The sequence below is a fragment of the Manis pentadactyla genome, chromosome 6, assembly GCF_030020395.1.
Source record: "Manis pentadactyla isolate mManPen7 chromosome 6, mManPen7.hap1, whole genome shotgun sequence".
Taxonomy (NCBI): domain Eukaryota; kingdom Metazoa; phylum Chordata; class Mammalia; order Pholidota; family Manidae; genus Manis; species Manis pentadactyla.
In genome coordinates this window covers 115,957,608-115,970,071 of record NC_080024.1, presented here as the reverse complement: position 1 = coordinate 115,970,071, position 12,464 = coordinate 115,957,608, and the positions used below count along the sequence as shown (strand labels likewise).

The window sequence follows — 12,464 nt, the reverse complement described above, 5'->3', positions numbered from 1 at the left end:
GGCAGAGTGGGTGTGAAGAAAGGAGACCATGAAGGACAAGGTCCCAGCTCTGCCGATGCCATGCCCTGTAGGAGTTTGGACTTCTTCCAGGGGGTAAGGAGGGTAAGAAGGATTTATGAGCAGAATTCTTAGTGATTGTATTTGTATTTTAGAAAGGTCATTTGGGATATAATATACAGAATGGACAGGATTAAGGGCAAAGTAGAAGCAGGAAGACCACTTAGGAAGTACTGATAATAATCTATGGAGACTTAACTAGGACAGTGGCAGAGGGAGTGGAGGAAGTGAACAGAAATAAAATATGTAAGACTTGGTGATCTTTCCACTCATTCATTCATTCATTCATTCAACCAACTTTGACGAGTCTACCTTGGAGATGTGAGGGTGAGATAGAGGGAAAGATTAAGGTTTTCCTATGTATTTTTTGGATTGAAAGAAATAGGTAGACAGTGGTGCTATTTACAGGGGTAGGAAACACAGGTAAGGAGGAGGCTTGTGGGGATGACACTGAGCCAAGTTAGAGATGATAGGTTTTGAGTAATGCCTTTGTTTTTATACCACAGATCTCCTTGGATCCTCCAGCCTGTGAGTGTAAATGAGGTAACACAGATAATAACCATCAAGTCTAGAGACATTTTAGTCTTCTCTCATCTTTGCTCAGCCTCCACTTAATTCTGATTGTCCCCAAGAATGGGCTTCACATGCATTTGGGAACAAATCTGTTTGCTGCCTTCTGCTCAGGACTCCTGGCCATGGTGCCAAGAACTTCTTATGATGGTGAGCCATCTGTGGCATGTTGCTGTCTTGGTTACCACTGTCCTCAGCTGCTGGCTGCTTTGTGGTCTTTGCTAAATGTGTGCGTGTGTTTGTGAAAAGAAAGTGGCTGTGGTGCTTTCTCTAGATTTTCTCCACTAATGAATGCAGAGTTAATGCATGAGTGATGCCTTGCATTTAGCATCAATAAGGATGCCTGAAAGATGAACAACTTTGCATCTCATCTTGAAGCATGAGTGAGTTGAAAAAAAGAATCATGGAAAGGATGCTGGTCAAACAGCCTTACACATTGGCAGCATCACATTGGTTTTAGGTAGCAAGAGTGGATAGAAAGTCATGCTGGTATGAAAATTTCCTTAGTACAAATGACAGGAAATAGAAGACAGCAATTAGGTTAAAAAAGATAGTTTTCCAATTTGTTTCTTTCAGTGGATGCAGCGCAATACACAGGTTCTGGACCAGTGATTCCGGTGGGGGAAGGGAAATGGGAAAAATAGAATTAAAGGAACAAAAAGTGCATGTGCAGGCAAGGATGGTCTGGAGTGATGAGGAATGAGGAGGACAGGGAGAAAGAGGAAGAGGAAATGAACATCTTACAAACCCAAAGCAATCCACCCTATCTGAGCTCCCAACAGAGTTCTGCAAACAGAGAATAGCTATGAAAATTGAACGTAGTTTGAAATCTTTAAGTATGAATAGATAACATATGTCTGTCTTGGTGTTCTTAAAAATGAACTGTAATAGACTAAAATGCCACACTCCTATTTCTCATAAGGTTTATTCAGTTAAAGGCTTCTCAAGAGAAATGCCTAAAATTTGTAGGTAGAAATGGGTGATGTGTAAGTGGACTTAAGTCATTAGTGGTAGCTAAATATTTGTGTTCAACCTTAGCACCCTGTTTATATATCCAGGAAAAACAGGCATTGTGTACAATTTAAGGGGATAGATAAAAGTTTCTCCTTTTTTTATAAAAGTCTGGTATTTAAAGATTTCAATGAAATAAAAATATCTGGTGCCCACAGTTCATTTTCCAGGGATAAAAACAGACTGAGAAGATTAGACAGTACGAATAGGAGAAATGTTTTCTTTCCATTTCTCCAAAATTTCCCACATACTTTGCTAAATGTGTGTTCTGAATAGACCTTCTGAAATATCTTTTGAGGTCACCTACTTTGAGAGAATAGAGTCTTTGATTTTCAGGTGACACAGCACTGAGCCCAGAAAACATAAATCTTAATTATACTTTTCATTTTTGCTATTCTTATAGAAAAGATTATAATTTCATCCCCATCTTGCTAAGCTTTGGTTAGTTTCAAGTATTTGTGCTACATGCTGACTGAAATGAAAATTGTTGTGTTAAAAAACTGAAAAGCTACATCACAAAAAGCAAAGTCAACCTAGTAATTGTTTCATCACTTCTTGTGTTTGAGATACAGTAGCCAAGGTAGCAATGAAAGTCTCCGAGAGATCTGATGGTTTTTAATTCCATGAGCTTCGGTAGACACACAAGGACATTTTCCACATGAACTGCAAACACTGCGACCACGGTAAATCAAGAGGTAATGAAAGTTCACATTACCGGTATGGTTCTATTTTAAAACAGTCTTCCAAAATAAAACCTACCTAAACTAAAGCCATGGGATAATTTTAGCAATTGGAAATTACTACCTTCCCTAGAATAACATGTTCTTAGAAATGAAATGACTCAGAAACCAACATGCTGTATGTATTCTGCTTCCTCCAGAGCACACTGAACATTAATTTACAATATAGCATGCTAAATATATTCAATAAGTAGTGCTTAAATAATTGTCCATACTGCTTCTAAATACTCTGCACATAAATTCACTTTGCACTATACATGATATAAGCATTATTATATAGATGCCATTCTTATAAAAAGCTAGATTTCTCCCTTTGACCCTCTAGCACCATAAGCAACCTCATCAAAGGAAAAGGTGCTGAGGGTACTCCTTATAAAACTGCTCATCCCAAATTCACAGAAACATGAAATTAACTCTAGCATGCTAAATGAAAAATTATGGATTAGCACAGAAATCAAACACACAGAGACTTATTTTTTTCCATAGTCAGAATTGCCATCAGCTTACCTTATTAGCTGAAATGCCAAAAAGAATGTCTTTATGGAAAATTAAGTTCATTATTCATCTCAGCTTTGATTTGGTATAGTGCAGCCGAGAGCATTTAGCTTCTCTCTATGATTTGCCGATGCAAAGTGGGTGAGTAAGGCAGTAAACACAGAACTTGGGAGATGGGGAGTGGTTAGCCAGGGCTCACAACTCTAGACTTGCAACTTTACATTTCCATTCATATGAAAATGCTTAATGAGATAAAATCTTACCACTGAAGAAGAACACATAAGTGAATACCTGGTGCAGATTTTAAAAGCTCATGCAATTTTGTATAGCAGTTGCAGTGAGGGTGTCCTGCATGCTCACAGTCCTAGAAAAACTGCATTGCTATCTTTTGTTATTTCAGTGGATTCTTCAGCTATTGATTCATTCTGTAGCACATATAATAGATAATGTATATTTTGTCAAGGAGAAAGCCACTTTGTGGAGCAATCTCTGCAATTTTGTAAACAAAAGAATAGCTGGTTTTCTGACTGGTGATGAAAAGGCAGAATGCATTTTACAATTTTGAAGGTAACTATGCAGACACACACACATTGGATACAAATTCAGGTGGTAGATTTTAGGGCTCCAGGAGTAAAATAGTAATTGATAGCTATCAATATTATTGATATCATTTCTTGTAGAAAAAAAAAAGTCCATATCCTTTAGTAATTCATTAATTTTCTTCAAATTAATTCAATATATTTTAGACAAACACTTTTCCTTTCTTTAAAAATGACTTCCATTGAAAATATCTCAGAAAAATCTTATCTCGTTAAAGCATGCATTTCATGTCCAGGTAGGAAATGGACGCTGCAGTGTTCTCTCCTAGGTATTCAGTGTGTAGAATTTAAGCAGGCAACATTTATTAAAATCCAGCTTTACCAAGTGAACTGTGCAATCACAACAGTAAGATGAGTCTAAGATCAACAGACAAGAACAACATGGCTGAGAAAAGCAATTTTAGCTTAAAGACTTTTAAACCTTTCTTGCCTTTGTCACCTTGAAAAATCAGACCCCAAAGCTCTCCTCTTCTGAATTAATAAAGAACGTGACTCCCTCTAACAAGAAATGAAAAAGAAAAAATAAGAATTAAATGATTGATTTGCCCCAAAATGTTAAACACAGCGTTACCAGATGATTCAGCGATTCTACTCCTATATATATCCAGGAGAAATGAAAACACATGTCCACACAAAAATGCGTACACAGATACTTTGAGCACCAATATTCACAAGAGCTGAAAAGTGGAAACAACACTAATTTCTGTCAGTTGATGAAGGGACTAAAAAAATGTAGTATGTCCATACAACAGAATATTATTTGGCATTAAAAATAAACGAATCTTGATGCATGCTATAATATGAGTGAAATTTAAAAACATCATGCTGATTGAAATACGCCAGTCAAAAAAGACCACATATCATATGATTCCATTTATATGAAACATCCAGAGTAGTTGGAATCTATGGAGACAGAAAGTAGATGAGCAGTTGCTCAGGTCTTGGGATGGGAGTACTGGCAAGGGAGTACTAATGGGCACAGGTTTCTTACTGGAGTGATGAAAGGTTCTTGTCTTAGATGGTGGTGACGTTTGCATAGCTCTGTGAATATACTAAAACCATTAAGTTGTATACTTAAATGGGAGACTTTTATGTTTTGCAAATTTATATCTCAATAAAGATGTTAATACAGTCACTAATTTGTCAAAGAAACATAGTCATGCAATGTTTGTAATTATAAAAATAGTTATATATAATAAATTCTGGTTAAGGAACATAGGGAGAAGTGGGAAAAGAGGAGGAATAGCCCCAAACATGGGGAACCCTTGGGGACACATGATCTACCTAAAGAACCATTTGTACTGGTGTTTAATTGTGGCTAATTTTCAGTGAGGAAAATCCCCCCAAAATCAGAGAGAATGAGAGCAAGAGGAAAAAGAGGAAGGGAACGAGAAGAAAGAGGAAAGGAAAGAAGGAGAAGGGGAGACTTGTTTTTGATTAGATGATGTGAAAGGGCAGATGATTCAAGAGGAAAAGTAAGCTCATGAACCTTAATTCTGATGGTAGAATATTAAGTGATCCAGATGAGAGTAAAAGAAGAAAGCCCCGAAAGAAACCAAAAGAAATTGTACAAGGAGGGTTTTGTTGTGTTCTAATTAAAGGAACATTTTTCAAACATCAGAGATGGACCCACAATCAAGGAAGAATACAGGTAAGTGATTATCTGCAAGAACTGCACCCAAAGCACTAAAGTCCAGAATAAAATGAAGTGTGTGAATTCCGAAAAGCTAAGGACAGTCTTAAAAAAGGGCTTTTTAGAAAGATATGAATTGGAACAAATAGAAGAACAAAGGACAACCCCAAGGCTTGGTCCAGATGGTGCGACATGAGCAGATGATGATGAGGGAGGAGGGGGGAGAAGGCAGGAGGACAAAACATACAACCCTCAACCTCTGCCACTTTTTCTGTCAAAGAAAATGATCTTCAAATTGTTAAGGGTAGAAGAAGAAACATGGTGAAGAGAAGTTTGAAGTCCAGGAAAACCTTTTACAGGCAGGTAACTCATACATTGATATTTCCATTCCAGATCTCCCACATGAACTCCAGGCACTTGCCAATTTCCCTTAGACACCGCAAAGCACTTCGTACACAGCACCTGCAAAACAAAACCCACTTTCTCTTCCCCCTCCCAGGCCTCCTCCTCCTCTGTCCTTCCAGAGCTCCCTACTTCAGTGCATGGGGTCTCCACCTTTTATGCGAGTCAGGAACATAGGTGCCTGTGGACACTTGCCTCTCCCTCCATATCAGTATGTTCTGTAGACCTGGAATCTCTGGAACCTGTTTACTTGTTTCAGTATCACTGTCAGTATCCTAGTCCCGTCCTCATTTCCCTCCACCTGGGATACAATACTTGCCTTCCAACTGGTTCTCCTTCTTCCCCTTTCCTTGTCTTCTCACTCAGTCTAAAGGGATGTTTTCAGAAGGCCAAGCAGATACCAGCTTTCCCCACTCCTACCCTCCTACACACACAAACACAAAATATAAAGATTCAAAATTTAAACATAACCTTCAGGGCCCTGAGGGAAACAGTCCTGTGTATCTTCCTGGGGTCATCGTGCACTGCCTTGGTGACCTAACCATGCTAGTTTATTTCTGACCTTTTTTTTTCTTTCTGCCTTTGCATGGTTCCCTGGGCTTGTTTTCTAATTTATGCTGGATCTTCCTTCAGACCTAATCCCAACAGTTACTTCCTAGGGCCTGCTTCTCTGAACCCCTGAAGTCAATAGGCTATTATGGCATCACACTCTCTAGGTATACCATGCTCTTGGTATCTTTGAAGAAGCCTGCTTGGGTTGAGTCTCCAGTGAGTTAAACTCACTATGGAGGGACCCTGTGTCCCCAATGGCCACTCTTCTAATAGGACAAGTATGAGAGATTCATTGTATGGAGGGAAGGCAGGGAATAGGCATTCTGGACTCAGTGACACAGCAGTCTGATCTTAGTTGAGTGCAAGATGTTAAAGGCAGTGCTAAGAAATATGGCTGCCCATCCCCTAGGGCCCCAAGTCCTGTGGGAAGCTGAATTCAGCAACAGGTCTTCCCAGTGCAGTAAGGGACAGTCCTAACTACAGACAAGAAAGAGCTCCCACCACAACTCAGTAGTAGTGCTTAGCATGATAATAAATTGACATATATTTATGTGATTGATCTGAGCAATGTTTATCTCCTCAATGACAATAAGGGGCATGGGAATAGGAATCACGTCTGTTTCTGGTTACCACTGTCCTTTGCATCTAACACAAGGCCTGGGAAGAGTAGGCACTTAAATATTTGGGGAATGAATAAATGAAAGAGCTCTTAAATTGGCAGACTATGGTGAGAGGGTAGTGATAGTATAATAGCTACTAGCAAAATAATTTAAAGCATGCGTTCTTTGTCAGGTGTCAGGATTAGTCTTCTTGTTTATAAAGTCTGACAATTTTCTATCTTTCCCTGGTCAACATGGCTTCAATGTCACTACTGCATGAAGACCCGCTATTGGTCAAATACATACATTTTGCTTAGAAAATTAGCATTCAGGATGTTGATCTAAAATATCTTAAGATTCATTGGATTCATAGTTTAATTTTCTTAATAAAGGATTTTCCTTTTTAAATAGAGGGTGCACCTAAGGAACATTAAGCTTAAGTTTTAATTACATCTTTGTATATGCAAAGAGCTTTTGTTAGGATCCCAGAATTGCCGTGGGATCCTAATCTGAAAGATTGTTAAAGAAAATATGGCAGCAAAAGATGAAGAAGGACATGCCTTTTGAATCATCCAAAAGAAAACAGCTTCATGGGCTTGAATTTACAATGCAGCATTGTCCAAGAACAGGCTGTTAATGGCAGGTCTCTGAACACTAAGAGAAGCAGCCTGTGTTTATGGGGAATCGTAGTATGTTAAGCCGACTATGTTTTGTTTTTATTTTTATTTTAGAAGATTAACTTGGTTGATAGGTAAACACATGCCCTGAGCTTCTTCATTCAAAGTCATCTTTACAGAAAGAAACCAGGAGGAAAATATTCCTAAATGTGAACACGAGTGGTTTACTTGGGAACTGAATTTTCTCACTTCCCTCCTGGAATCTGTTCCAAACAACACAAAAAACAATACAACAACATGAAGAGAAATACCCACAAATCACATTTTCAGCAAAACCAACAGAAAATCCTAAACTCCAAAGTCAGAGTCAGACAGAAAGTCAAGGAGGCAAGTCATAATAATGTGGTAGGTAAATGAGAAGTATGAAGGGCACCTAAATGTAGCAGAGGTCAGAAAGCTCTGTGACATATATACTCCCCCCAAATGAGGACCTCAATCCAAGAGGAAGGCACTGTGGAAAAGGCTGGGATGAGGTAGGTGACAGACGGTGAATGGGCAAATTTCAATAATGACCAAAAATATTCTTTCTAAAAATGACTGTATCATTTGTGTTCCCATGTGACAGGCAGCCTGTGAGGTCATCCATGAAGTAACTGAGGGAGAAAGAGCTAGGTTTGGCTTGAGAGTCAGAGGATGTGTGACTACAGGAATGCATCATATCGTAAAGAAACAGTTTATAACTGTAGCAACAGCAAAGGAAGCCCTTGGTTCACGAGCACATGGAAAACTACAGCCCACTATTCTCTCCAAAGGAACCTTCTGACGCTCTGGGAAAATGCAACTCATTCAAATGGGGGACACATAAAAAGAATACACATGCAACTACTATAAGGAATATGAAAAAGAGCAGCCATAAATTTCTTGTAAATAATGTAAATGCACTGGAAGACTATGTTGCCATAAAGAAGTTTAAGAGCATAACCCAAATTCAAAACAATCATTAACAAAGCAAGGACAGCTGTGAAGGAAAGACACAAAGCAGTAGAGGAGGGACTCAGGGAAGAAGGAAGAAGACAGCAGAAGGTTGCAGACAGACAGACGGCCAGAGGATGTGAAACAGGAACTGGCAGAATTGAACAAAACGGAGGTAAACGAAGGGGAATAAAAGATAAAAAATGAAAAAAAGGCAAAGAATTAATGTGGAGATAAAAAAAAGAAAAAGAAGGATTGGAGAAACAAGGAAATATATCCATCATGTGCATAGCTATAATTCCATAGAAGAAAGGCAAAGCAATGCAGTAGGATAATTATCTTAAAATACAATTCAAGAAAGCTTTTCTGAAATTAAAAAGCCTGAAATCTATCTAATGAATAGACTCTCCATTTTATCAGTGAAAAGTCATCCAGAATGGTCAAATATTTACCTTAGAAAACTTTTGGAAAGAAACTTCTGGCAAGCAAAAAGATAAGATCAGATTAAGGAAAATAAGGTTGACATCAGACAGCTGCAGAAACATTTAACCTCAGCACATAATGGAGCAACCTCTATGATATCAAGTCAAGGAAGCAGGAGCCAAGGGTTTTCTTCTGACAATCAAATTCTCCTTCAGGCAGTCCTGAACATGCCAGAATTTTGGTTACATTGCTCAAAGGAGCCTTTCTAGGGGTAAATACTAGAGGACAAGCTATAGATAGACAAGACTTCAACAGAAAAATGTCGTCCAAGAACCATTGGCCAACTGACCCCTATGTTCATAGCAGCACTGTTTACAGTAGCTAAGATAAAGAAACGACCTACGTGTCTACTGATAGGTGAATGGATAAAGAAACATGGATGGATTTCAAAGGCATTAAGGCTAAGTGAAATAAGTCAGACATAGAAAGACAAATATTATATGATCTCATATGTGTGAAATCTAAGAAAATGAAACAACAAAACAACAAAAAAATGAGCTTACATAAACAGAGATCAGACTTGTGGTTGACAGAGGCAGGGGTTGGGGGATGGGTGAAATGGACAAAGATGGTGAAAGGGTACAAACTTCTAGACGTAAGATAACTAAGTCATGGGAATGTAATGTACTTCCTGGTGCCAGTAGTCAGTAATACTGTATCACATTTTTGTAAGTTGCTAAGAGTATTTTTAACTATGTACAATGATAGATGTTTTCTAGACTCATTATGATCATTTAGCAATAAATACAATTAGCAAATCATTATGTTGTAAAACTGAAACTAATATACCAAGTATATCTCAATTAAAAAAAAGCTATGGCTGGTCAAAACCTAGTTCAATACATTTTAGAAGAGGTCCACTGTCTGTCCATAATTTAAAAGAAATACCTTTTGATTCATCACTGCATGAAGTTCCTGTCAGTTATACATATGTAAATATACTTTAAGAATTTTTTTCTATTCCTAATTTGTTACAATTTTTTGTTAAATCATTAATGGCTGTTTAATATTACAAAGTGCCTTTTTGTGCATATATTGAGATAGTCATATGTGTTTTCTTTAGTCTCCTAATGCTGTGAATTATGTGACTATCATTTCTAATGTTAAGTCTTCTTTTTATTACCAAATAAATCCCATCTGGTCATGTTATTTTATATTATTTATAATTATTTAATTTCATTGAAATATTTATTAAGGATTTTTGCATCAGGTTCATGAAAAATACTGCATTGAAATTTCCCTTTTTCAAACTGCCCTTGTCTGTTTAAGATTATACTAAATCCTAAAATGATGCAGGCATCTTTTCTTTTGTTCAGATCTCTAGAAGAGTTTTTGTATGACAAAGATTATCTTTTCCTTACAGGTTTCATAAATCTATTTGGGTGTGGTCTTTTTTTTGAGTAAATTCTGAACTACTGTGTCCATTGCTTAAATTGTGGATATATTTGAGGTTTCTGTTTTCACTGGGTTTTGAAGGATTAATTTTTCTAAGAAATTATCTGTTAAGTTTTTGATGTATAAGTATAAAAAGTTTATTTCTATATTAGCTTTTTCTTTTTTCTTGGTGAGTTTGTTCAAATAACAGCAGTAACACCATGTTCACAGTGAACGATCTCTAGGTGATTTGTTAGCTTTTTAATTTTCTTATGTATTTTACAAAATTTCCCCAATAAATATATATGAACTTTATGAACCTCCCCAGTAATAGGTGTAATAAAGTAATACACTTTTAAACAAAAACAAAGAAATGTGGACTGGATAGGAGGTTCATAACTGGTTGAATGCCTTTCCCTACATGGTATATGAATCATTTTATAAAAAAGTATAGCATGGTCTCTAGTGGCCTACCTAAGACCTTTCTGGCCCTATTCTGAACATTTAGTTATCATCAACTTTGATGATGATATATTAGACACTAGTATGAGATTTATAATATAACACATCTTGGAAAACATTTAAAATATTGAATTCCAGATTTACTGTTCTCCAATTTTGACTGAGAAAGCATTCTTTTTGGCCCCCTAAATGGCACTTTTAGGTGGTGAATTAAGACAGGCTGTCCCTTCCTTAGGATTCACTGCCATTTGCTGGAAAACTATAGTAATAAATAAATAATACTAACATAACTACTAATATAAATGGTGTTTACTAGTGTTAGGTAGTGTACATACCTAACAACAATAAGGGTGGCCCTGGGCTAGAAAGACATTCATATCTATAAGATGACATTTACATTCTACATCATGTTAAACTGCCCAAGTGCATTGTACAGGGTGGGAGAAACATGGCAACATGAAAAAATAGCTCAAGAATTAAATCCGTGAGATAGGTTGGCATGGCTGCCAGACAAGCTAGTACATTGATAGAAGTAGGGTGTTCATATCTAAAGATTATTTGATGAATGCTGATCTAAATTGAACTGAAATATTATTCACACAGTTACACTGTAAGTTAAGAGGGATGTTTTTTTCTTGGAACTAGATATAGTTGTGATGCTGAAAGTGCCTTCAGTCCTGTTTTTAGAGAATTGCTGAAGGAACTAGGTGTTCTGAAGATGGACAAAGAGGACTTAGGAGCAAATTATAATTTTTAATAAACACTTGAATAATGGCAATAGGGAAGAGTTATTAGATTTCTTTCACATAGCTCAATATCCAAGTTAAAGGGAGAAGGATTTGTGTTCACCATAGACAAGTATCTTCTAAAAAGGGGGTCAAGAATGGAAATTCAGAAACTTCCCTAGAATTCATTTGGTAATATGTGCAAAAATCCTCAACATTTTGCACACCCATTAGCCCAGCTCATGTGCTTCCAGGAATTTCTGCTGAATAAATAATTGGATGCATCTTGAGGTATTTGTGGCACTAAAAGATTTGGATAGGTTACTAGGTACATAAGAGGAAAATAAATGAAATGTGAAAAAAACAGCATGATGTCAAAGAGGAGTGGGGAAAAAGAATAAACTACATGGAACAGAAACTGCTATTTTAAGTACCAGGGTGGAATAGAGAGAGAGAGAGAGATATTATTAGAAAATTGCCAGTCAAAATAAGGTTGAATGCAGGCCACTGAGGCAATGGCCCAATTTTTTTGTTAATTAGATGAGAGAATTGTGATTGCTAAAATAAAACTGAGATTGAGGATCTCTAGTGAAGTGAGGTCAACAAAAAAAGCTAAAAGGTGGGAAATTACTTATCATTTGAAAGTGAAAAAACCTATTACTAATGGGTGCTAAATGGTTTGTAATGTTGAGGAAGAAAATGGATTCATGTACAGATTGTTAGGCACTATAATGCTACATCAACAGAGGGCTTCAGGAGTTAGTATGCTAAGAAGATGCTTATTGTAGAAGTATGTGCTCCAGGTTAGACAACAGTCCAAACATTTGTGATTGTCTCCATCTGAAAATGACTGAAAGAGCAAAAACATCTCTGCAGAATGATCATTCAAGATTAGAATTTTAAGATACTACGATTTAGTTGCACTTCTTTTTTAAAATTGAAGAATGGTGCATAATATTTGGAACTATTAACTGGGAAAAAGGTTTCATGTTATCAAAAAAGACATTTATGGCATTATTTCATAATGATTAAAAATTGTAAACAAAGTTCAAATGCCAAATCATTGAGAAATAAATTTCTAACCAGAGTGTATGAGCATACTTTCATAGTTACACATATTTTCATTAAAATATAGACTTATGAAAATAATAATTAAAGTGATAAGCACATATG

At 36.8% G+C, this 12,464-nt stretch overlaps 1 protein-coding gene across 11 annotated transcripts in view; it reads right to left on the bottom strand.

Moving 5' to 3' along the window:
* The window catches only part of DLGAP1 (DLG associated protein 1), a 567,869-nt gene that overhangs the window by 270,498 nt on the left and 284,907 nt on the right, over positions 1–12,464 (bottom strand). Inside the window, exon 1 of one of the 11 annotated variants that reach the window (XM_036905870.2) lies at positions 2,886–3,023. The exons of the other annotated variants lie outside the window; for them this stretch is intronic. Within the exon in view, the coding sequence (XP_036761765.2) occupies positions 2,886–2,936 (51 nt within the window). The 5' untranslated portion in view covers positions 2,937–3,023. Of the gene's footprint in view, positions 1–2,885; positions 3,024–12,464 lie in introns of those variants that run through there. 11 annotated transcript variants of the gene reach the window in all.